Genomic DNA, 26,677 nt, shown 5'->3' with positions numbered 1-26,677 from the left:
GGATGCTAAAAGTCTCCGAACCTCTGTTCTGCACTCATAAAAATAAAGGAGGTTCATCAATGGTTCTTTACAGCACCATAGATTCTGCAAAGAACTTATTCTTGTTAAGAACCATTTTCATTGTATAGTGTTGAGCTATATATTCGGTTATTTGGAGATTAAAGAAGTTATTTTATTTCATTATAGGTTCTTCAAGTTATCATCCCTTAACAAGTTAAAGTGAACCCTGTAAGGTTCTTTGTGGGACTGGAAAACGTTCTCCTGACATCACTCTTAAGAACCTTACTGCTCCTTAAAGCACTAACCAAGGGTTGTTTTTTTAGAGACCTTGATAAGATAACATGGTTTCTTGTTGCAGTACTACGAAGAAACATTTCTGCATTATGTAAAGCACCAGTAAATAGACGATTCTCTGAAGAACTTGAGAGTAAAATGTTCTCTATGCTAACTTTAAAGGGTTCCCCTATGGCATCAGGCTGAAACCCCGTTTTTGGTTTTGACTGAAACCTTTATTTTGAAGAGTTTAGAGCATGGGACCTCACTACAGTGAAAGCAGAAATATAAATAAATAAATAAATAAATAAATAAATTTTTACATCGTACAGAAACCACACCCGCGATGCGCTACACTCCAGTCCACCTGGGGGCGATAATGAACCGAGTAGCTGCTTTTGCAAGCCGTCATTAAAATCTATAAAGGAAGAAGAAAAAGAAGTCGAAGAGGCGGGGCTGATACTGACCAATAAGAATCGCGCGGGTAAGTTTCAAAACAAAAATGGCGACAGAAAGAGCAGCTGTGTACGTATGTTTTGGGAATGCGCTAATAAATAAAAAATTAAAAAGGCTTTACAATAACAAAAAAAAAAAAAAACCCACAATATATACAGTATAAATATCGTTATTTTTTTTTCTAAAGTATCCACATTATTGTGTGTTAAATAGCAGGAAGGATTGTATACTTGGTGTGTAAGTAACGTTAGGCTCTAGTCAGCTCGCTAGTGTTATACTGGGCAGATTTGGTCAGTCAGTTTAATAGTGTAGAACTGTAGAAGTAGTGTTACCAGCGTTGTAGGATTGGAGAAATTTTTACTTATCTTATATTTGTTAACTGTCCTGTCTGAATGTAGGATATTAGAAAGAACTGGTCCGTCTCTTTTGAAGACATGCGACTCCACCGAGGCTCAGGACTCTGGAGAGGGAAAAGTTATGACCGCTTATTTAATGGTAAGAATTGGTCTAAGTCACAGGTTCTCAAACCTGGTAATGGAGTACCCCCTGTCTGAAAACTTTACTGTTTTCCCTGCTCCAAATACCCCAGGAAGGTTTGTTAAGCAACTGATTAGTTGAATCAAGTGTTTAGAGCAAGGAAAATATTAACATGTGCAGAACACTGGATATTCTAGGAGCAGAGTTGGGAACCTGTGGTCTAGGTCAGGGGTTCTCAAACTTGTTCTGGAGGACCCCCAGCACTGCACATTTTGTATGTCTTACTTATCTGACACCCAATCCAGGTCTTGCAGTCGGTACTTATGAGCTGATGAGTTGAATCAGGTGTGTTAGATGAGGGAGACATACAAAATGTGCAGTGCTAGGGGTCCTCCAGGACATGTTTGAGAAGTACTGGTCTAGGTGAAGATATGTAGACAAGAAATCAATTAAACCAAATCATGTATTTGCTTGGTTTAATATGGACGTGCAGTACTGTAATTTTTCACATCGTTTTGTAATGTGTATATGGATATTTTACCATATGTACATCTGTCTTGTTTCTTTCGAATAGGACTGCAGAAGGAAACAGAAGATCATGTGCCATCAGCATGGTGTCATGGATGACATGTTGAAGCTTCTTGCAGGTCTGGAGTCAGCAGAGCAGTTCCTCAATGAACCATGTCCACCTAATCCAGGTCAGAGGGATTTTTTTTCCTTACAGTGCTTAGTAGAATGGAATACTGTTTTTGTTTGTGTATCAGTAGCTGAATAATGGTACATGCACTAGGTGGACCTTGGGAAATGCTAATTGACTGTGTGTACTCATGTACATAGACACTGAGGCCAGCACTCCCTGGAAGGCTTTGAAAGCAGAGTATCTTGAGCAGGTCCAGGAAGTGGAAGGGCTGATAGGCACACTGGTGGAGCGCATGGAAGAGCTACTCAAAAAACGGCAAAGGCTGGAGGCACTACTGGTAGACCTGGAAAAGAAAGTAATTTGATCTACGCCCTCCCCAGCACTTTTTATGTCTCTTTGTCTTTTCTATTTACATAGTCTTTGATTGAAGTGAATCGTTAGAGAAATAGCCCTGTCGATTTTCCTTTTGGCTTAAACTTGGCTCATTTTGTTTTAACAAAATCATCAAGAGTTCTCCTCCAGATCAATGCAAATCTTTTTTGTGGCCTTATTGGAGACAGTATATAAATAACTTTCTGTAAATGACACTCAGTCACCTAAATATGATCTCTTTCAGAAAGAGGAGTGCAAGGAACAGGAGCGAGCTGCACTACAATCGAAGCAGAGGGCTGAGGTAAGCTTTCATTTAGTAATTTAATCATGATCCAACTCACAATTCCAAAAGAACAAGGTGACTGGTTTTAAACTTGGGGAAAGAAAACCCATGATTATTGATTCAGGGGACAAAAATTTCAAGCTGGTGAGCTGCTGTGGGTGACCCTGACAACACCTAAATAGCAATTCACAATTGGCGCCATGTCAGGGTTGTCTAGTTGGAGCAAAACCCCAATTTCAGGCACTGAAAAAGTCAGACTACCCTGTGATTGGCAAGGAGCTGAAACCAATCAGGAGGAAGAGAGTGATAGCACGTGACAGAGTAAATATACAGGAGAGTGAATGAGTATAATATTATTCTTAATAATATTAATTCTTAAGATGATCGATGATAGTCATCTGATTTATTGCTGTTGTGGAATTTATATTGTTATCCTGGATGAAGTTGTTGAGATAAATAACTCATGATAGTTGGATAGTGACTAACGAAGGTGTGAGTGCTTCAAGGTCTCTGCTTGAACCCTGCATGCATTATGCGGTTTGGTATACAGTCTTGAATTCTGCCAGAATGTGTGCATGCAACACAACTCGGTACAAATAATAGTACTTGTGCATGTAGCAGTTCTTGAACCAGAGTGTGAAATTCAAAAAAAATATATTTTGTACTAATTTTCATATGAAATTATGCCTGAGATCACACTTTTTTTTTCTGACCCACAGAAACTGATGAATCTGCAAATAGATGATTCCCTGCAGAGAGCCCAGGATGCCCTGTGTGCTTGTGACAGACGGCTTTCTGAACTCAAAATTCAAGTAGATGATCGTTTAGCCAAGGTGTCTAATTGGATGGCTTTTAGAGACAGGTGAGAAGCATCTTTGACAAGGTCTGAATGTGAGAAAAATGCAGTCTTTATAGTAGCAATCTGCTTATCCACACAAATCAGTCTCGTATGATGAATTGGGACATGCCCACGTTATGCATAGAAAACAGTGTTTGCTGTTGCAGCCACATAAGGCCGTTGCAGGCCAAAATACACTACCGGTCAAAAGTTTGGCGACACTTGAATGAAATGTTTCTCATGATCTTAAAAATCTTTTGATCTGAAGGTGTATGATTAAATGATTGAAATCGGTGTTGTAGACAAAAATATAACTGTGCCAACATATTCATTTCTTACAGTAGAAAACAAACATTTTATTTCCATGGATGACCTGGAGTGAAATATTTAGAACAGCAGCCAATAAGAGTCCAGCATAGGTGGGAACTCCTTCAATACTGTTTAAAAATCATCTCCGGGAGATTCCTCAAGAACTCGGTTGAGAAAATGCCAAGAATACATTTCTGTAAAATTCTAGGCAAAAAAGGTGTCTACTTTGAAGATGATAAAATACTCAATTAATTTGATTTATTTTGAATTTTTTTATCACAACATAATTCCCATAGTTCCATTTGTGTTACTCCAGAGTTTTGCTGACTTTATTATTATTCTAAAATGGGGGGGGGGGGCATAAAAGTAAATAATGAGTGTGTCTAAACTTTTGACCTGTAGTGTAGAAGATATTTGTTTAACAGATGGTAATGAATGTGTATGATTCTGTGTATAGGCAATAGGGCTGCAACTAACGATTATTTTCATAATCGATTAGTTAGTTGATTATTTTTTCGATTAATTGGATGGGTTGGGGGCCAAACTCTCAGTACCATTTTTTTTGTTTATTTAAAATAAAATCCACAAACTGAGTGTTACAAATATAAACTTAAGACTAAAACTTTACACAACTGTTTGTCCAATTATATACGACTGAAAAGAACCCAATACACACAGACACACACCAGAATATATATTATTCATTTAGGACTGTAGTTTAATTCAGTGCTTTTTGTGCATCTATAAAAAGTAATGCATAAATACTTATAAATATATAAAATTGGTATTAATGCATTACTTTTTATGGATGCACAAAAAGCACTGAATTCTACAGTCTTAGCAGTCCCTGGTTGATTGGTAGAACCTGTCATTCCCCAGGGATACCATTCAAATTCCATTGATACAAATACAGTTCAATTAAATTTTATTGTTGGTATGACATTTAATTTGACTCTCTGAATTATCTTCTGTTTATTTTATCCATCAATGCAACATTTGAACTTGTCTACCACTCACAGGTTTTGCAAATGATCATTTCATTTGTAAATAAATTTAAAATAAATTGATCAATGAACGATTGTTAGCTCAGCTAACGTGATATTGTGAATGTACGCAAATAACCAAATTTATTAATTTTAAAACATCTCATTTGAATATATTTTGATACATTTAACAAAAATATATTATAATGTTATTTAAATATTTTTAAAACTTTCCTATGGACTCCCTGTAATTACACCACTGACCACTAGGGGTCCGCGGAAACACTGCACTAGATGGTAGGGTACGAAGTGCATAGTGTAAGTGTATAGTACGTCATTTGGGACACAACTTTTTACTCTCAGAAGCATGTTTTCGGAACAGAAGTAACGTAATGAGTAAATGTATTGTGCGCAGACCAACTAATTGATAGAGATTCGTTGACCACGATTTTCATTATCGATTTTATCAATTAGTTGTTGCAGCTCTAATAGGCATGCATTAAGACAGCAAATCTCTAAAATGGTGAGTAGTTCTGAAGACAGCTTTCAGTTATTTATATTATTATTATTATTATTATTATTATTATTAGAAAAACAAAAACTTTATTAGACCAAGCTAGTTTTCTCAAACTTAATCTTAATTAAGTCATTGTTAATTGACATCAATAAGACAGTCTTGACTTGCTGCTGGAAATGCCAGCACCCCACATAAGAAAATGCAATACACAAAATGTAGACACCATAATTTAACTATTGATCCTTTTTGCCCATTAAGTTTATTGGGTGTGTGCTTTTAAACTGTGAACTAGAAATAGCTGCAGTCATTGCAACCTGCCTACTCTTTCAGTGCATAACCTGCTTTGGGTATCCCACATCAACTTGGCTGTAACTGTATCCTCTTTCAGGTTGCAGGCTACCCTGGAAGTCACTCAGGCTAATATGCAGTACAAGTTGTTGTCTGCGAGCCCCTCTGAGCTGTGTCTAGAGCTTCTGCCCCGCTCCACCCAACAATCCCTGCAGCCTCTTCATCTGTCTATCACCATGACCACAGAAGACCACTTCCGCCTGCAGGTGAAGTGTTTTTTTTTTTGTTTGTTTGTTTTTTTGGTCAGTGATTTATTTGTGCCAGTTTTGTGATCCTGAGTATTAGAGAAAAGGTGTTGCTTGTGTTTAAGATATGTGTTTTCCGATCCAGGTTTTTCAGGGCACCGCAGGCCTCTTGGAGGAGTCAGTGGAAGGCCCTGTAAGAGAGCTGAGTGCTGCACTGTTGGAAGTGATGGAGTGCTACATTAGTCAAGGAAAGATGCTTGCTGAAATCCAGGCTCTGCATTCCAGGTACAGAGTCCACAGCACAGTCTACAGAACACAAACTGGCACATCAGGGAAGCTGTCGATATTTCTGCAGTTGTAAAACAGTCACTAAAAATAACATCCTACATGCATCCAGAATCACAAGTTAAAAATTACTACATATTTTAAATATTATTGTAAATATACATGATTTGTCATTGTAGCATCTGACTTACACAGTTCACCTAAAGTCATCAGATACTTTTTGTTTCCGTTCAGTTCTGGCATCTCAAATGTTCCGGCACTTCCTGCAAACCATATTTGGGTAGCTTGCTTCATTTTAGTAAAATGTGACCGTCTCCTTCAAGTGAAATTTTTAACATGAAAAAAATTTTCCTCAGGTTTGCAATCGACTGGTGTCCAGCAAAGCGCCTACTGATCTTCCTCAAGTCCGCCACCACAGTGTGCCACCTGGAGCTGGACGAGGGCTACCCGTCAAGTGGCTGCGCCAAACTGCTTGCTGTGCGCAAAGATGGCAACCTTCTCAATCTCTCTGCCCTGCAGGTAAAACTGTCAGGAAAGATCTTGTGATTGAACTCAGTGCAGGGTGTCTCCTGTGTCAGTCTTAAAATGACTGAAATTACAGTTTACAAAATTAAGTAGTAAATTGTGTAAAAATTTCCATATGTCCATAAATATTTGGACATTAGCAGACTTATTTCATGCTGTCTACCACTGTATGTAGGAGTTGAATTTAAATAATGAACATGAGCTCAAACAGCAGATTTAATTTGAATTAGAATGAATTTTAAATCAAATTGACTCCTTTAATTTTAATCTGTTTGTCTGAGTGTTGAGGAATTACAGTTTTTTTAATATACTTTTTATGTAATCCCCCGTTTTAACGGACCAAACATAATTGGACAATTATCTATTATTCCCTCATTATTTCAGTGGCAAATAAGCAGATAAAAATCTAGCATTAGGAATCTGTTGCTGTCACCTCTCAATATGAAGTCCAAAGAGCTGTGACTGCCAGTGAATCGAGCCATCCTTCACCTGAAAAATAAAAACAAACCTATCGGAGAGATAGCGAAAACATTAGGTGTGGCCAAATCATCTATTTTCAAGACAAGAATTCTTTCCCTGGTGAACAAAAACTCCTACACAACAGTTAAGCAGATCAAAAACATCCTCTGGGAGGTAATCCTTTCTGTGTTGAAAGTCAACAAGAGCAATTAAGACTTCATCAGAGCAAATACAGAGGGTTTACCACAAACCACTGATGAGATTGAAAAACAGGAAGAACAGATTAGTTTGTTCTGATACAAGGTGAAAGGTGTACAGAGAAGAGAAGCAACTGCTCATGATCTGAAGCATATCCCCTCATCTTTTGGCATGGGCATGTATGGATGCCGATGGAACTGGTTCACTTGTATTTATTGGGATGTGACTTCTGACAAAAGCAGCAGGATGAATTCTGAAGTGTGTAGGGCTATATTATTTGCTCATATTCAGCAAAACGCTTCAAAACTCATTGAACAGTGCATCACAGTACATCTCAACGATGCCATGAAGCGTATTTTGAAAGCAAGCCAAGACTTTAAGCCAAAGAAGTGGAATGTTCTGCAATGGCCAAATCAATCACTTGACCTGAATCCAATTGAGCATGTATTTCACTTGCTAAAGGCAAAACTGAAGGCAAAATGCCCAAATGCTTACGCAAAATGAGTGTATATGATCTTAAATATTGATATTGGGTTTTTAAACCTCACATTTTCAATGTGTTTCCCAGTAATGACCAAAAGCCCGTTTTACACTGCATTTGCATGCACCAGATCGATACCACTTGGAGTACTCTCCCATAATCAGTGTGGTGTTTTAAGTTCCTTTACACACCAGAAGCACTGAGACATGCATCACACAGCAACAACTCGTACTAGTGAGATTTTCACTCAGTGGCAATTAGAACCTTCATGAAGTTTGAATTGTAACCTTATGTGAGTGTGTGCACTGCTACACTATAACTAGAGGCTAAAATATAGCTATGTCCTGTTAAGAAGATGGTTCCTAAACAGCACATTATAGCATACATGTTGTATTCTTGAAATTTCTATCCAGACCAAATGCACTTTTTGAGCACACATCTGGTGTAAAAGTTCAGAGTGAATAACATGGGAGTGTATTTGAAAGTGTTTCAGGGGTATTTGAGTGAGGATTTTATTCTTGTTTGTAAATAATTGAAAACGTACATACAATACCCTCCACGGTTATTGGCACCCTTGGTAAATAAAAAAATTGTCTTTATTGTTTAACCTTCTGATATCTTGTTCAAAATCTTCACAGAAATACTCTATCATGGATATCAAACAAACACAACACAAAGGTTTTACCAACAAAAACAATTGTTAAATATACGTTTGCAAAAATTATTGCACATGAATTGCATATGAATTCATATGAGAAAAATATATTTGAAGTATATTCCCATTGATATTTTAGTCTTTTTCTTTTTTTCTACACCTGGGTGACTAGGAACAGGAAATTGTTCAGCCATGACTTCCTGTTTCAACGTGGTATAAATATGAGGTAACACAGGCTGAATTCCCTTAGTCATTCATAATAATGGGTAAGACCAAGGAATATAGCTATGATGTGCGGCAAAAGGTTGTTATAAGAAAATAGCACAAGTATTGAAAATGTCCATTTCCACCATCAGGGCAGTAATTAAGAAGTTCCAGTCAACTGGAAATGTTATGAATCAACCTGGAATTGGACGTGTGTCTATATTGTCTCAATGCACTGTGAAGAGGATGGTTCGAGTGGCCAAAAAATCACCAAGGATCACAGCTGGAGAATTGCAGAAGTTAGTTGCATCTTGGAGTCAGAAAGTCTCCAAAACTACAATCTGAAGTGACCTACGTCACCACAAGTTGTTTGGAACGGTTTCATGAAAAAAACCTCTACTCTCATCCAAAAACAAACTCAAGCATACTGGAACTTCAAATGGGATCGGGTTCTGTGGTCAAATTAAACCAAAATAGAGCTTTTTGTCAATAAACACCAGGGATGGTTATGGCACACACAGAGTGGCACTCATATGGAAAAGTACTTCATGCCCACGGTTAAATAGGGTGGTGGCTCTTTAATGTTTTGGGGCTGTTTTTCTGCCAGAGAACCTGGACATTTTGTTAGGATACATGGCATCATGGACTCAAATATCAACATATATTAAGTGAAAACCTGACTGCCTCTGCCAGAAAGCTTAAAATGGGCTGTGGTTGGATCTTCCAGCAGGACAATGATCCAAAACATACATCAAAATCAACACAAAAATGGTTTACTGACCACAAATGCCATGGCCATCCCAGTCCCCTGACTTGAAACCCCATAGAAAACCTGTGGGGTGAACTGAAGAGGAGAGTCCACCAGCATGGACCTCGAAATTTGAAGGATCTGGAGAGATTCTGTATGGAGGAATGGTCTCAGATCCCTTGCCATGTATTCTCCAACCTCATCAGGCATTATAGGAGAAGACTTGGAGCTGTTATCTTGGCAAAGGGAGGTAGTACAAAGTTTTGACTAAAAGGGTGCCAATAATTGTTGCACACCTATTTTTAACAGATATTTTTTATAAATGTTTTTTGGGAAAATTTTGTTTATTTATTTATTTATTTGTTTAAACAAAAGGTTAAACAATAGACAAATTTTTGCAGCCTTCTTTGCTCATATTTACCAAGGGTGCCAATATTAGTGGAGGGAACTGTATTTATTTGGTATATAATCAGTGCAAGTTTGGCTTTAAATGACACTAGAAGTCACAGACAGGCTGCGAATGAAGGTTATTGAGAGTCGTTTGTGGTGTTTTACTGTTTTTGTGGAAACCAGATTCAGTTTATTTGATTCAGATGTTTTCAATGAAAATGATTTCTTTTTGTTTATAATGTTAATAGTTATGTGTGTTAGCTTAGCCTCACATTTCAGTGGTACGTCACCTGGGAAACCTTTCTGCGATCATTGTGTCTCTAAAATAAATCTGAACACTTCAGAATAGATAGACGTTAGTATAAGAACTGTACAGAATTAAATATTGTTTGTACATAAATCCTGCACATTTATATAAATGTATGTTGTTACACTCACTGATTGATTGTATTGCTCTGATTTTCAGCCCATTGTGATGAATCCTACTCTGACAGATTGGCTTGAGTTTCTCTCCTCATATCCGGATTTCTGAACACAGCCTGCAGCATCCTGCTAGTCAGGTGGAATAGGGTCCCAAAGTGAAGCAATGCAAAAATGTTTACTATGGTTGCATCTCACCTGTATGTATGTAATAAAATAATCTTGACTGGTAATGTATGTAAACGGCAAAAATAATTATTTAATGCTATTAGGACCTGTCTGCACCAGGTAATGCATCAATCAGAACAGATTTTGAGCATCAACATGTACATCGTGTTGTCTTTTCTGTGTTCGTCTTGTTTTGTGTATGCTATCTTACTGTCTTTATATAGGAGACACCTGTAGGTGCTGCTGAATCATTCTGTATGTTTTTCTATAATATTTTTTTTTCTAAAAAAAAAAAAGTCCCATAGTAAATGTTTTAAAACTTATCTGATAGTAAATTATAGAGAATTGGAGAGAATTGATCAAATATATCTCACTATACACTCTATATTACACTATACACTTATGGGCCACGTAAATATTTACACCTTTACCTTTAAATATTTACACCTAAACCTCAGAATGGGTAAAAAAAAAAAAAAAATGTTATGTCAGTGACTTTGACTATGGCATGGTTGTTGGTGCCCGTCGAGCTGGTTTTTGGGATTTTAGAAACTGATGATCCTCTAAGGTTTACACAGAATGGTGTGAAAAATGTAAAATGTCTTGTTGATGAGAGAGGTCAGAGGATAATAGCCAGACTGGTTTGAGCTGACAGAAAAGCTGTGGTAACTCAGATATCCACTTTACAATTCGTGAGCAGAAATACATATTAGTGTGTAACTTGTTGAATTTTGAGCCAAATGGGCTACAACAGCAAACGATTACATCAGGTTCCATTCCTATCAGTCAGAACCGGCATCTGGGCTCATTGAAACTGGGGAGATGTAAATGGGGGAAAAGACTAGATGAGATGAGGCAATCTTCCATGATTAAAACTAAACACATTCATGAATATGAACTAATGGCTTAATTAAATTAAATCAGTTTGTGGTGTCTAATTGGCACAATTTATTATTAAAGCTGAAATGTGGGTGCCAGTATTTACACCCACTGACCTGATTATCAACATTTATAATATTTCAAGAGTGAGCATCGCACTGAGCCCCCCCCCCCCCCCCCCTTTAATGCAGGTCTATTTATTTAACATTTAAACAAACAGTTAATTCATTGCTTTTGATATTGCTTCTGCATTATCAATGCTGAGGTTTATAGGTTTCTTATCTTAAATAATGTATAATAGTACTAATGTTAGTTTAGTGTACCTTAATGTGAAACAATGCCACATTATGTTATAAGAGATTGATCCTTTTTCTAATTATTTGTGTATGAACAGACTTCACCAGTAGGAGGCAGCACACATCAGTTTGTGTTTATATTTGCCCACCCTTAGAAAATAAGGTTCATGAATGATTATTTGGATACTTATAACTTTTTAGATTCATCCTGAACTGGTTCTGTTTGGAAATCTCTCTGAAACAAAACCCCTCTGTTGTAGGGTTCTACATGGTGTCACTAAGGGTTCCACCAAAAGACAAACAAAAGAAACATTTCAAGTTCTAGATTTAACTTTCTTTTTTTCCCCAAGAATGTAGGACTGCTCCTGCTCTAAATGTAAACCTATTTAAACAATTTTGTTTCATTAAACCTGGGAATAGAATAATTCTCAATTCTGGTTCCTTGCTGGTTCATTCAACCGTTTGTTAACTTGTTTGTATGGAATAGCAAATCTATTTCCTAGAATTTTTTGCCCTGCCTTCAGTCATACATGCTCCTCAGCTAATGATCAACTCTATTACATTTATGCAGGCTTTGCTCATCAGTTATTGGCTAATAGAGATGGGAAGCTCATACAGGCATTGACCAATAGGAAGAGACTGAAAAGTTGGTTATGAGGGCAGATTGGCCCACTTGTGTATTCCACATGTGAGGAGAAAGGAAAGCCTCTTCATTCACTTGGTCATGTTTGCACTGTTTCTACTTTGGGTTTTGGTAATCCTTACATCAAGTTTTAGATCTTCAAATGAAACAAAGACAGAGGGGATGATTGGTCTCAGCTGTTAGGGTAAAGATTATTTAGCTTTATCTAAATAAAATTGCAGAAATATAGTTTGATTGAAATGAAGAATTACTATTAGCCTGGTCTTAATGTAGGCTACAAACAGCTTAGTCCATGTAAGTATTTCACGAAGCAAACTAAATCAGGCTTATTTCAAATATATTTACAGTGTGTGTGAAATATATATATTATATTATATTATATTATATTATATTATTTATTTACTTACTTACTTACTGTATATAAGCCCCACTCAGTTGTAATGGCAACATATGCTTTTGTCAGGTTAATAGTGAAGCTTAGTTTGCCTTATTCAATTCTATTGGACAAGCCAAATGCCATCAAATGGTTAAACCATCCACAGAGATAGGAAATTATACTGTAGATACAATCACCAGTCACTTTAATAGGAACACCGGCATATTCATGCAGTTATCTAATCAGCCAATCATGTGGCAGCAGCACAATGCAAAACAATTACATCAAACATCAGAATGAAGAAAAATATGATCTTGGTGATGTTAATCATGGTTGATGGTGCCAGATGGGCTTGTTTGAGTATTTCAGAAACTGCTGATTTCCTGGGATTTTCACACATAACTGTGTCTAGAGTTATAAAGAATGGTGCAAAAAAAAAAAGTTCCTTGATAAGAGCGGTCAGAGTAAAATGGCCAGATTGGTTCGAGCTGCCAGGAAATATATAGTAACTAATCACTCTTAACAACTGTGGTGAGCAGAAAAGCATCTCATCATGCACAGAACATGAGGTTGAGGTGGATGGGCTACAACAGCAGAAGCTCACTCCTGTCCTCTCCAAGGTTCCACTCCTGTCAGCCAAGAACAGGAATCTGAGGCTATCATGGGCCCAAGCTCACCCAAACTAGACAGTTGAAGATTAGGGGGGGAAATCTTTTTCTTCAAAAGTCCACTTTCAGTGGACATATTTATTCTGCCTTTATGTGCTACTGGAATTATAGTAAATATGAGTTCCTGACTTCAAATGAACACCCTTTCATGTCGTAGTTGCAAGTTGGAGATTCAGAAAATAATTTTGATACATTATCCTTTTATTATGGTGTAGGTAAGAACCGTTTCAGTGGTTGGTGGTAGATACATTGCTAGTTATATAAATAGAACTTTGTAAACACTTAATAGTCAGGAAATAATAGATTAGGAAATAACCACTGACACACTGTATCACTAACATTAAGTACATTTTTAGAAAAGCAGAAAATGTTAGAAAGATGCTAAAATGAATCAGGACAGCTTATTAGATTAAAAGTGCATTAACACATTTGTGACCGTCTTATGAGCACATTAAGGCAGCATTAATATATTTGGAAAGGAAGCGACAAAGACCCAGTTGTTTTTACCCCTTCTGATACAAGGGGTTAACTTTTTCAAAATGTTAAAAACACTATGTAACACATTTTTCATTTTATTTTGTTCCTGGGTCGTATGAGTTATTTCCTAATTGCTTTTACTGCAAAAGTATAGAAAATGGCTATTATTCATCTCACGCTTTGCTTTTGTGACCAGGGCTTTCGTATTTTGGAATTTATGTTTTCATTGAGCAAACGGATGAATTTACGTCTTTTCCTTCACATAAAGTCAGGGTGGGAAATTATATAATTTTGAGGCATAAGCAATTAGAAAATAACACTTACTGCCCAGGAACAAACATTGTGTTATATAGTGTAATCAAAGAAGACAAAACATACACAAACATGTTTAAGAGTAAGTATTTATACTGTAAATGAGATCTGACTACACTGGACATCTTATACATTTGTCATATATAGTTTTTCACTGAGCAATTACACTTTACAAAAAAATATATTTATGTATAGAATATATACATTTTGGAACATTTCAAGTAAGTATAGATTTATATTTATACATTTTTACAAAGTGTCAGGGAATTAAACAGAGGTGGGATAAGATCCCTCACATGACTTGTTTTTTCCTTTGCAATACTGATCGGGTCCATTCTTTAAATGTGGGATGTGATGTGTATTGTAGCGTCTTTGAGGAACCCAATTCAGACTGCAATAATAAAGTACTGTTCTGTCTGCCTTTATCCTTATTCATCTCAGCTCTCTGGTTATGATTCCCATGGACTGAACTCCAGCAGACTGGAGGTCCAAGATTGCTTGAAGCTTTGGCTCTATTTATCCCTTGCATTAACATGTGGATCAGCCATGCCACCACCAGAGATCCAGAGCCTGGCTCTCACCGTAATCAGATGTCAGGTAGGTGTAAACGGTCTATACAGTGTGTTTGCATCAGGCTGGTATTAGGAAGAAAAGTACTACGATGCATAATTTTTTTTTTAAACAGCTAAGAACCTGGCATAATCATTTAACCCTCCTATGTATATAAATATCAGGGATAAATACAAGAGTGAAATCAAATGCAAACTGCATGTTAATTCCTTCATCTTCAATAACTGCTTTATCCTGGTCAGTGGATCCAGAGCCCATGCTGGGCATGAGGTGGGAATACTCCCTGGGTAGGATGTCAGTCTATTGCAGGGTACCATGTACACACACACACACACACACATTCACACCTAGGGGGAATTTAGAAGAGTCAGTGATCCTGCCAGCGTGTTTGAAACCCACATGGACATTGGGAGAACATGTAAAACTCTATACAGACAGTAAACTGAGCGCTGGATCGAACTGGGGACGCTGGAGCTGTGATGTGGCAATGTTACCAGTCGATTTCATGTTAATGCAAGGTGTACATTGGGCCTTTGAGTCCATGCCATATTGTGTCCTTCAGTTTAAGAATTTAAAATGTCAAGGTCATTGGTCACAGTACCTCGATTTAAATTTGATGTGATACAGAGAAACTTGGGAAAAAAATATAGTCATGTCACCGTTCTGATGCACTTAGTGCTTGTGTGTCCCTTCAAACCGGTAATCATTGTTAAAGTTTTTGAGCACCATCAGAGCCAAGCATATGCTGGTGGAGCAGCAATGGTAAATCTGTAAAGCCTTCAGTTAAACCCTCCAGAATCCACTCCCATAGACTCAGCTGGCTTGTAGTAACAGCTGCCAAAGGCTTCTCATGCATCAATGCGGAAGGAGAGAAGCTTCTCAGAGTGCATGTTGTTAAGGGTGCGCAGATCTGGAAGTTTGAGCAGCAGCTTGGTGAAACGAGAGACATCACCAGGGGCGCTCTTGCTGACCAATGTACGTAGGGCTTTAATCAGGCTGTCCTGGAGCATCTCCACCGACTTTACATTTTCTAAACCAGCGCGATCTGAACAATGAGAAAGAATTAATTATTTGCACATATCATACATAACTACTGCCACTTTGACATTTATATTGCTCATCTATGAAATGACTGATATAAAATAGCACAATTTTATATCTTGATTGTTCATTCAGAAGGTGACCTATATGAAAACCATGAAAATGCTAACCTGTAGAAACCAGCACCACAGCAGTAAAAAGACCCAGCTCCTCTGCGGAGAGCTCAAGTGCACTGAGTTTCTCACTAAAGTCAAACATGGTTCCCAACAGGGCTCCCATTCCCATGCTCTTCAAAGCTTCTAGGCTGTAGGTGGTGCCAGAAATAAATGTGACGGTCTTCTCCATGACATTAAACAAGGATGCAAAACGTACCATCAGCACCTATGAAAAGAACCATAGAGGGAAACAGACCAAGGTTAGTCAATACTAAAGGTGGAGAATTGTGTATATATCAAAGAGAACACTATAATTGCTGAAAGTCTAGAAATTCATCATGTCGCCTCACAACAAATTATCAAATAACTAACTGAAATGTTTGTGATGTTCTTAATGACTCTCATGATAACTGATAATGATAGGTCTAAGCCAAACAAGTTCAGAGCTAAACCAGAACTGCAACCACAAAGAGATTTATTTTATTGAAGAAACAAAATCCCAGTACACACTATAAATGTCAGGGCTAATACTAAACAGCCTCTCCTAGATAAAAGTGCAGATCACAGCATAGACCTTGTATAATCATGTTTATATAGTCTATGGTTCATGGATGTTGAGTTATATAAACTGCTGCCTTCCCTCTCTTACACGATCACTCTTGTGTCTTGACAGTGAATTGGATAAAACTGGATTTCGTGGCTTTTGAACAGAATACAAAAAGATGCTGCATGGGGAAACTGGCTAGTAGTACCTGAAGGATCAAATATTTCCATTGAAATAGCATGTATTTTCAGTCCTATGCAAAAAAACTCCCAAGAAAGATTTGGAGGTGGATGGAAAATTTCCCAAAGACACAATTTTTTAATTATAGAACTAGACTAGAAGCTCCTGGATGCTTTCTGCCTTCCAACCTAGTGACTCCAAAAATCCCACTTTGACATGTGTGTGAGGCCAAAATGGTCCTTAGATTCACCAAGTATGATGGACTCCTAGGCCCCGAGCACAAGAGAAATGCGCATTTAGAACAATCCCAGAACCAGACACAACACTGTTGCCTTGGGAACACCAGGCAAACCAGATCCTTCTACAAATTGAGTACTACATAGGATGGAAAGTGTGGTTACAGTTAGGAAAGAACTAGTCTCAGACTCTTGGCCAACAGGAAACAGACCACCTGATATCTTTTGCACACTTTTATGGCCATGACCTTCAGAATGCTGAAAATTACAACCCTTCTGTGCACTGTTTTTTAGCAGTATAACAAGCTTTTGAAGAAAGCGACACAATCAGCATTTCGAGCAAGATATATTCACTGGTGTCAATAAAGTTCACAGAATCTTTCAAAGTTGTTAAAGAGTTTTGTGTGAAGCACTGAATAAACGAGATAATTTTGTGTGTTTACTGACAAGCTATGGGAAAAGGTCTGTGGTTAGTCATCTGCCATGTCAATCAATTGGCCTTTTTCTGTAAAATTAGGCAGACCATAGCTGCATTTATTGATGAAACACAGTAGCCCATCTAGTAAAGCTAAAGGTCTGGCTTGCAAGACTAGGAAGGACCTAACCAACTGCATACCTGATCTGACACTCCTCCAAACAATCTTGAACCCTTGAAATTTTCTCATCTGTGTATGTTTTGCTCCAATATAGTAATTGTGAATTTCTTATTGTAATATATATCTTCTTCTTCATAATATAGGATATTTTGTTTGTTTAATTAATTAAATCGACAGATGGTCAAGATCCTACCTCAAAGGTGCCAGCTTTCAGCAAGGTGATCTGATCGTTCTGGGATAGAGAGCTGAAACCTGGGATATGCTTGGCAAACTCCACCACCTCACGCACAGCTGGTGTGAAGCTCAGGGAGAAATCTTCCCAAATCTCTTGTGGTGTCTTGTTAGGATCTGCCTGAGGATGCATGTTCATTGGACAAGCCTGGAAATGGTAAAAATGATTTAGAAAATGCTTCAGGTTGTAGCAGGTAACATAGTTTTTGTGTACTAGTAAGAAGGTTGGTCCTGTTCAAAGTTAGTTAGGATCACGAAACAGTTTGGTAATCACCTATGGTGAGGTCTACTAGTCTATAAAGTGTCCCAGAAGTCTGCTTTTAAATCAGTCAAGATAACTGCAGACTCACCAGCAAAATGTCCTTGCGGTTCTTCCATGGGCAGCTTTGCACCGGGATATTGTTGCTGTTCTCGTTACCCTGCTGAGCTCCATACCAGCTGCTGTTTGGGATGTGTTGCCCATTGTTTTGGTGTGGCAGCCTCTGATGTTGCTGGTTGGAGACTGGTGAGGATTGAAGGTGTTGTTGGTTATCAGGATTGAAGCCACTGCACTGTAGAGCTGCATTAGACTGATATATTGAATTGTGGCCATTCATATTGTAGCCAGATGCAAAGTAATTACTGTTGTGGCCATCCAGATCAACCCCATTTTGGGGCTGTAGTGCTGCACTTAGCTTATCGTGAGCATAGACAAAGGTCTCACGATGAGCTTTGGTAATGGCAGTGATGGTACTGTCCAGGCCAGGACTAGGGCACAGTGGTGGTGAGGTGGCAATCCGAGGAGGGCTCTGAGCAGTTTGAGCAGTAGGCGATGCTGGAGCTGGTGGAGAAGGGGAAGGAGCTAGAGGCACAGCAGAAGGCTGGGGCTGAGAAGCCACTGTCAGACCTGGGCAGGGAGATGAGGAAGATGAGGATGATGAAGAGAATGAGGTGCTGGTCTTGAGACTAGCCAGTTGGAATTCATTCTGTAGCTGGTTGTTCACCATGTTATTCATGGCGCTCTGCATCTCAGCTAGCATGCGCTGTTTTTCACGTTTCGGGATGCGACCAAAACGGACAGCTGTAATTGGAAGAAAACAGAAATGTTATTTGGGCTTGGGTTTTTAGTTTTAGCAGAAAGAAATATACTGTCAATGCAACTCACCATCACGAGACATGCCAACAGACAAACACTTCTTGAAACGGCACTGCTGACACCGATTGCGGTTGATCCTCATAATAGTACAGGTTTCATTCTTCAGGCACTTTTTGTACTGGATGTTCTGCTGGATGCTCCGACGGAAGAACCCCTGCCAAAGATGAAAGGAAAAATGTAGCTGTTTTTGAAATTTAAAACAGAATGTAGTCTTCCAAGTGACATGTCAATAACAATAATAACATTCTTACCTTGCAGCCTTCACAGGCATGGACACCATAATGAAAGCCTGATGCCACATCTCCACAGACTTTGCAGAGTAAAACCATTCCATTTAGCTCTTATATATATATATAAAAAAAAATGTATATCAGTCTCAATCATGAATGCATAATCAATGGTGGTGTTGACCAAAAGGCAATTTTACTCACTTGTAAGAGTAGCAACTGATTTGTTTGGTGAGTTGTATGTGATGTTGCTTTCATCACGCCCCCTTGGGGATCCTCCTGAACTTGAAGAGCTCCCGTCTTCACCACATGCTGAACTGCTGGAGCTACTGCTGCTGGTGTACATACGTGAAGAATCATGGGAACCATTAGGTGAAGATGGGAAAGATGACCCGAAGCACGGCTGTGTAAATGATTGCAGACTGCTGTTGGAATTCTCGCTGTACATGGATACTGGGCTGGTGCGGTTAGGAGACCCTCCACATGATCCGATGTAAGAGATTACTCCTCCTAGTGAACGGAAGAAGGGAAATACATTTCAGGACTATGGTTACAATGTGCCTCTGCATGCCCACTAATAAAAGAAAGAAGGCTGAGGACACAAAATAACTATGTGCAGTAATATCATGTTGTACAAAGGTTATGTTTGTGATTGCAGCTGGGACAGTGTCCAGCCATGTGGTAAAGCTTGTGTGTCATGCTGTTGATTTATTCCAAGACGTGATTCAGGTGCAGATCCCTATCTATCATATTGTTTATGCACTATAATGATAGCAGAAGTCAGATTACTCTTAGGATGCATGCAAAACAGGGAAATCCCACTCAACAACTTTACAAATACATTTCCTCTACCGCTTTTTTATTTTATTTTTAAGCTCAGGTAAATCACCGTGATCAGCTTTACAAATAAATATCCCCTGTTAGCACTTTCCCCCCTAGATTTGTGAGATAAATCCCAGTAAACATCTTTACAAATAAAGATCCCTTGTTTCTACTTTTCTCCTTCATGTGAACAGCTTTACAGGTAAATTTCCTATGTTCATACACACCACTCCCATTCTTCAGCACTCTTTATTATTTATTGCAGTATGTTTACTTTAGCCTTTATTGTAGTTATTTGAACTCTCTAACCCATTAAAACCTATGAAGAATGTTTAACCCTGTTTACTCTGGACATGACAGAGATACAGTATTCTGTCTGTCCAGTGTCATTCCTCCAAACATTGTAGAGGCCAAATATCTTCAAAGATTATATAACCACTGTACACAAGAACAAAAGGCCAAAGGGTCACTGTGTCAGGTGGAATACAACAGCAACACGTGCACGCGCATGTGATTACAGCCCAAATCCACCCTCTGTCTAGTCTCTTAACTTTTACAACACCGTTGTTAATGGTGTCGAACACAATAAAAAAAATAATAAAACACCAGCACCGCTAAATAACAAAACCTTGATGGAAAGATACTTCAGGTAAAACTCGTGGCCGCAACGCGCATGCGTGGAATGTGCCTCGAGCATCATCCAAGCGCACCGCCGTGCCACGTGCGCCTCTCAGACACACGGCTCTACAACGAGACCGGCTCGTGTTATGTGGATCCGCCTTCCAAATGAGAGCCTCGAGTGCCATGATTAAGTATATATCCATCACTATCTCAGATATATTCAATATGATCTAGATTAACACGTGGATGTGTTATGAAAAGCGCAATGTTATGAAATTTAAACTGACTTTCTAATCAAAGGAAAATTAAATTGATTTTCTAATAAAAAATAAATCTTTATATATATATTTTTTCAATATGGAATAAATTAGTTTCATAAAACTGTATTTGTATGTTAACACACACAAAAAAAATAATTTTGACTGCCAATTATATGAAGAGTGGCATGTTGCCTTTTTCAAAATGTTACGAAATAAGCTACGTAGACATGTATCTTTCACTGTTTGTTATCTATGTATCCATGTCAACAGAAGGTGGGGGAAAGGCTGTTACGTCCTCTTGGATCGGTTCCCTGTCCTACTTTTAAAACTAACGTGGGTTAGGAAGTGCAGCCCGCATCCCTGTGTTCAGCCGGAACTGTCCAATCAGAGCGCGCGCATGGCTCACGTGGCTACTTCGCAGTAGGCCTGGCTCAGCGGGGAGATTATGTAATGAGCGCGAGCGCGCCAATGATCGAGGGAGGAGAGTCGGACTGAAAACAAAGCGCACATGGCGCTCCATGTGAACATGTTTGAACACGCGACGCTGCCTGCACCGCAAGGACGGCCGTACACCTGACTTTTCTGTCCTGACCTATTTCATCAAACACGACGAGAACAATGTCTTGCCGCGTGATGTCCCTGTATTTGACTGATCTTTAAACCCGTTCTCCATTTACGGCTTTTTTTTTCCAGGACTGATATGCATTAATACACAAGTTTCCCCCTCATTTTTCAGGACGTGCTGAATAGGCTATATTACAGCTCAGGAGTCATACATTTAAATTCTGTAGCCTACACCATAGCTAATAATCCCAGTTTAGGAGGTTTATTCATTAAACAAAAAATATTAAGAGATGGCTCGCAGTAATAAGTGCGCATCGCACCGTCTAGTATATTAATACTATATCCTATATTTTAACATATCTAATATCTAATCAACAAATCCGGATGTCCAGTTGTAATCAAAGGCTCAGCCTGGATCATTTTAACGTCTAGAAAACACACATACAAACACATATAAAACACATTCATAAATAGAAAAATCGATGCTTTAAGCTTACAGTATTTCTTACCAGTGTTGTTGTTATTGTTCGAATCCATTGTCGTAGTCAGTCTTTGCTCCAGTCATACAGGTGTCGAAATGAAAAGTAAAACCTAGACAAACTGTAGGCTATTCTTCAAGCGCTTCAAAACGCATGGAATTCGCAGAACACGTGCAAACACGCACTGGTGGTTGCTTGAGCAGACGGAATCTTCCAGTCAGATAGGCTACTCGTTGAGAAGATGTTGAGATGTGCCGGTTTGTAGTCTCATGTGAGACTCCAGTGCGCCTGTGCTGTCACTCTTCTCGCAATGTGTCGCTATGAAGCGCTCCGTCAGGACGCGGGGTTTTCTGCTGAGGCTGGCGCAGTTTAGAGCGCAGGTGAGGTGGGGCGCTTCAGCAAACCCGCACGAGGCGCGAAATGTGTCCATGTGACCCGCTGAAGAGTCTCGTGGCCCAGTGACACACTTTCAGAGCACTTAGCAAAAGTCCTTGGGTCTTCAACTGAGAGCTTTTTACTTCTTGGATATATCCAGAACCATAGGCAGTATATGCATTGACTCCATGACCATTTAATGATATGCACATGCGCATCTGTTCCTATGCGCAATTTATCATGCACCACCCTGTACACTGGAAAAAAAATAAATAATGCTTGGGTATGCTAAAACATATTTACAGTAAGGTATTGTAATATCTTACTGTTGTATAAAACAGAGGGGCACAGTGGCTTAGTGGTTAGCACATTTGCCTGGGTTCAAGTCCTCTCGTGGAGTTTGCATGTTCTTCTGGTGCTGCAAGGGTTTCCTCCGGGTACTCCGGTTTCCTCCACCAGTCCAAAGGAATGTGCTATAGGCTGATAAGCATCTCTAAAATTGTCTGTAATATGAGTGTGTGCGCAACTGTGCCCTGCGATGGGCTGGCACACCATCCAGGGTGTCCCCTGCGTTGTGCCCCAGGTCCCCTGGGATAGGCTCCAGACTCCCCACGATCCTGAGTAGGGTAAGCAGTATAGAAAATGGATGGATGTATAAAACACACAACATGTAATCTAGTACATCTGCTCATTTGACTCATGGATACAACTGAGTTGAAGGTAAGGGTCTTGCAGCTTGGCAGGGCTGGGGTTTGAACACACAACCTTATGATCTATTCGCAAAGCCTTAAGCACTGAACCACAACAATTACACTGCAAGTAGCTTGCATTGATTTAATTACTTCTGCAAATGAATTGACTCCACTAAAGACTGCAGCAAATCAGTGCAAGCTATTTGAGCTAGTTGTGGTGGCTCAGTTGTTAAGGGTTCAAGTCACAGATGTTCATATCCCAGCACCACCAAACTGCCTTGAAGGGGTCCTTGAGCAAGATCCTTCAGCTCAGTTGTATCCTACATCAACCAAAAGATCAAATGTACTGAGTTATATGTTATGTTATACTATGTATGAAATGACAGTACTTCTTTACAGTGCCATCAATGGAAAATTAACACAATAGGATCACCTCAGACCAGATACTTGGACCATTGTTGGACCATTCTTAGCACAACAGTGACACGGGCATGGCAGTAAATGTATGGCACTGGGACACATTAAAAATCTACCATATCAGGTGTAGCAACATTGCTGGACTTTTTGAATACTGTGTACACCTCCAGGTTGTTTCACCTTGTAAGTGTAGATTTAGAAACTAAAGCTATTTTTTTCTGCATGCACAGTTTGTGTTAATAGTCCTCTACCTTGCATTATTGGTCAATCTATGACAGTGGTAATGCTGATGCCTGGACTGCAATGTACTGCGATATATGTCAGTATCACTGTTATGCTAAGGATGGTCTCTTTCCATTGAGTTTTGGGGTAGTGGGAAGCTGACCTATGGCATACCAAACATTATGACAGATGGTATAATGGTTTGTAGCACTATAAGGAATTTTTCGGACATGTCCCAGGTTTTGGACATAGAGTAGTAAAGAGGGTCATGAACATATGAAAGTATAACACTGCAAGTTTGCATTTTCAGAAGATTTGATTTGTTACTTGTGCCAAATTAATTGCCATATAATGTAATTAATGTATTGGCTCCATAGGTATTTCATAGTATAGTCCCTAATAATCATTCTGCAACTCAGCAGACTACACCCAGTGTTCTTGGGATATCCCTCAAAACCCTGATCAGGATAAAGGTTAAGGTTAATGAATTAATGAAAATCAAATGCCTGTATTATAAATTTTATTTATTTTTTATTATATTATTGACAAATTACTTCAGAAGAAACAGATGAACAACACAGAATTCCCTTACAGATTCCCTATATTTCCGGTAATGTGTCGGCTAAATCTGTGAGAAATTTCCAGGTAGGCTAAGGCAGGCTAATGGAGACTATACAAACACAACCCAAATACACTTTCTACTGTTGAATTTCAAAGTTTAAGGCTATTTAAATTTGACTTGACCTTCAACAGAATGTTATATATCATGGTAGGTTCTGACCACTGTTTCATATCCACTAAGTATAAGATATGTATCCTAACAATACAGAAAAAAATAGAGTGAGTCTACATACTTTTAGTCTATTTACTTTTAGTCATGCATTTATGAATACAGACTATAAAAGATAAGGTTGTAAATATACACAGAGCTTCTGCTTTGGTAAATTATTTTGTTCCTGAAGAGAGGCACAGCCAGTGCACGGTACAATCAGCTACTGTATATTCAGCTTAACTCAATATGATGTATGCTGTTTCTTCCTAAAATAAGCTCCCACTGAGCATATACCCTAAATAGCAGTGTCTACTAAGATTGGCTCACTGTGTTCACTGCTGTTGTCCTCTTTTTTTGGCATTAGCACACATCCAGGACCTGTCCTTGTTCAAAAATAGCAGATCTTGCAGCAAAATGTCTGTAAACATTAATTCACTGGGACTGTTCAGTCTAAACAGAAAAAAGAAACACTGTTTATTTACTGTGAATTAATCGTATACCATATTAAATATATAAATATACCATGTGATTGTGCCTCTTTCACCTTTCATGCTTGACCCTTATGGTGCAGAGATTCATCTGAGGCTCTCTGAATGTATGTGTGTTTACTCGATTCCTGCAGAAGATGTTGGAAGTTTGTTAGTATGCAGAGTAGTGATGTGATTCAAAACATTTCACAAGCTCTAGGGAAGGGGTTTTTCAAAGTGGGCCATATTGGTCGACCTCATAATAACAGATTGTTGGTCACTACAATATTATTCTAGAGCTCCATTATAGTTAACTTTAGTGGAATAACCGCAACAGGGTATCACCTGACAGCTGGTGTTGTGATACAATAGATGATATTCATAAATTTGTGCTTCTTTTCAGGACAAATGTCATTGACCACTTTAGTTAAATAGTCTTTCAAGGATTCACGAAAGGCTTTCCATGCTTAGTGGTTGAAAACATTACCACTTATTATCTCTAATGTTCTGTACCCTGTTTGTTCTCTGTTGCTTCTGCCCGGATAGCTTCCAGCTGCTTCAGTTTCTCCGTCCTCTGATTTTTTTTTTTGCAGTGTCCATGATTTGTTTCATAATGCCTCAAAATATTAAATTCCTTAATTACTGCAACAGCCTCATGACATACATGAATTTGCAATGAAAAAATATTTTTGTTTCCAGCTCTTTTAAAATTGTTCCTTTTTGTCTGTAGATTTGACTATTCAGTAAATTAATTTGCAGGTGTAATTAGAGAAAAAAAAAAGACTCTTGCAACTTGGCTAAGGAAAAATTCCAATGTGTTGGGTGGTGATCGAAGCCACTGGCCAATTAGCATCTGTCCGCGGGTCGCACTTGGCCCTGGGGCCGGACTTTGAACACCCCTGCTCTATGGTTTTCAAATGTTATGCAGTCAGGTACTCATTTAACTGTGACTACTTAAAAGGCCCGCTCAGTACAAATTTCTGTTAATAATCCAACTACACTCACTGTCCACTTTATTAGGAACACCTGGAGTTTTCCTGACCTGACCCTGACGAACAGTTGTTCTTAAAAGTCTTGCCCTTTTACAGTTGATAATCTCACCTGGATATTATAGATTTGTACCGAAGACTTTGTGATAAGGTCTGTTGTTAAATGCACTATACAAATACAATTGAACTGAACTGAATTAGACCATCAGCCACATTAACTTCATTAAGAAGAAGTATTTTATGCGGTTGCTACTGACAATTGCAGCACCTCGCACACAGGCTTGCTGACAAACCTTTCTCTTACAAGTGCACAAACTAGTCTCATCATTCCAGGAAATGTTATGCATTTTCTGAACACAAACGTTTGCTGAACCATGCGATTAGCCGGGTTAATATTAACACATCAGCGGTTAATATTCAATCTACTGAAGTCACACTACATGTGTTTACGTTTTGTTTTCCCTAGAAAGCGATTCTTCAAAAGCACATGGACCCTAATTTATGAGCATATCACCCTATCAGTAGTTTAATAATTAACTAGTAAAATGGTATATTATTTCTTTTATTATTCTGAGATAGCAAACGAGTTATTTTCTATGTCCTGGAATTACCGCACACTGACTCTGTATATTCTCTATATACAGATTGTTTACAAACTTTTGTGTCCGCTCATTAAAGTCTATCAAGGCTGTGAGAAATAAAATGCTTCTGGGAATAAGCGAAAATATCCCCTTAAGTTTTCAGACACGTTATGTGATCACACCCAGCAAGAGGTGCATGAGTCTTTTGGGAAAAAGTCACATAATACAGGCTTTAGCCTTCTTTTCTGGGAAATCCCTATTGTAATGTAGCTTCTGAAACGCTTTAATGGATACACTTAAAAATCTGTCCTGCTTTGTCATACAGAGTGATGTAGAAATGAACATTCTTTATTATTATTATTATTATTATTAATAATAATAATAATAATAATAATAATAATAATAATAATAACCTTCTGTGGTGTGCTGTGCGGTCCCTGCTAAAAAAACCCCAATAGAAACCATCACAGAAATTCTAATGGTTTCCACTAGAAATACATTTACAAACAATCAGCTAACCATTAAAACCATTACCATTATTGGTCCTTAATGGTATCCACTAGACAGAACATGTCACCAATAGAAGGCAACAAATAACAAGTAGAGACCCACAGGGACATTAGTTTCCATTAAAAC

General features: G+C 38.5%; 2 protein-coding genes and 1 long non-coding RNA gene across 3 annotated transcripts; 1 reads left to right on the top strand and 2 right to left on the bottom strand.

The window, feature by feature from the left end:
* The first annotated feature begins 761 nt into the window (after positions 1-761).
* si:dkey-225f5.4 (uncharacterized) lies at positions 762-10,344 on the top strand. Its single transcript, XM_053613189.1, has 10 exons — positions 762-798; positions 1,128-1,224; positions 1,781-1,904; positions 2,044-2,201; positions 2,463-2,519; positions 3,221-3,363; positions 5,537-5,702; positions 5,827-5,966; positions 6,323-6,485; positions 10,093-10,344. Exons 1-10 carry the CDS (start codon positions 776-778, stop codon positions 10,156-10,158), a joined length of 1,137 nt encoding a protein of 378 aa, XP_053469164.1. The 5' UTR covers positions 762-775; the 3' UTR covers positions 10,159-10,344.
* Positions 10,345-13,936: 3,592 nt separating this feature from the next.
* nr1d1 (nuclear receptor subfamily 1, group d, member 1) lies at positions 13,937-21,646 on the bottom strand. The gene is made up of 8 exons (XM_053613169.1): positions 21,557-21,646; positions 18,985-19,290; positions 18,805-18,893; positions 18,563-18,707; positions 17,769-18,478; positions 17,381-17,566; positions 15,647-15,857; positions 13,937-15,480 (listed from the first exon to the last, which is right to left on the bottom strand). Exons 1-8 carry the CDS (start codon positions 21,582-21,584, stop codon positions 15,284-15,286), a joined length of 1,872 nt encoding a protein of 623 aa, XP_053469144.1. The 5' UTR covers positions 21,585-21,646; the 3' UTR covers positions 13,937-15,283.
* Positions 21,647-23,585: 1,939 nt separating this feature from the next.
* On the bottom strand, positions 23,586-25,329 carry LOC128600588 (uncharacterized). Its single transcript, XR_008384577.1, has 3 exons — positions 24,985-25,329; positions 24,549-24,620; positions 23,586-24,454 (listed from the first exon to the last, which is right to left on the bottom strand). It is a non-coding gene; the product is annotated as an uncharacterized LOC128600588 (long non-coding RNA).
* Between the last annotated feature and the right edge of the window lie 1,348 nt (positions 25,330-26,677).

The sequence above is a fragment of the Ictalurus furcatus genome, chromosome 2 (genome assembly GCF_023375685.1).
Source record: "Ictalurus furcatus strain D&B chromosome 2, Billie_1.0, whole genome shotgun sequence".
Taxonomy (NCBI): domain Eukaryota; kingdom Metazoa; phylum Chordata; class Actinopteri; order Siluriformes; family Ictaluridae; genus Ictalurus; species Ictalurus furcatus.
Note: the sequence above shows the minus strand (reverse complement) of the source record. Positions and strands in the feature narration are given on the sequence as shown.

Bases quoted from the DNA above. Each gene is read 5' to 3' on its own strand.
- nr1d1 (XM_053613169.1), bottom strand. From the start codon at position 21,584: ATGGATTCGAACAATAACAACAACACTG. The intron at 19,291-21,556 runs GTAAGAAATACT...TCCGTTCACTAG, and splicing joins GAACAATAACAACAACACTG to GAGGAGTAATCTCTTACATC. The intron at 17,567-17,768 runs GTGAGTCTGCAG...TACCATTTCCAG, and splicing joins ACCGCAAGGACATTTTGCTG to GCTTGTCCAATGAACATGCA.
- si:dkey-225f5.4 (XM_053613189.1), top strand. From the start codon at position 776: ATGGCGACAGAAAGAGCAGCTGT. The intron at 3,364-5,536 runs GTGAGAAGCATC...ATCCTCTTTCAG, and splicing joins TGGATGGCTTTTAGAGACAG to GTTGCAGGCTACCCTGGAAG. The intron at 6,486-10,092 runs GTAAAACTGTCA...TCTGATTTTCAG, and splicing joins TCAATCTCTCTGCCCTGCAG to CCCATTGTGATGAATCCTAC.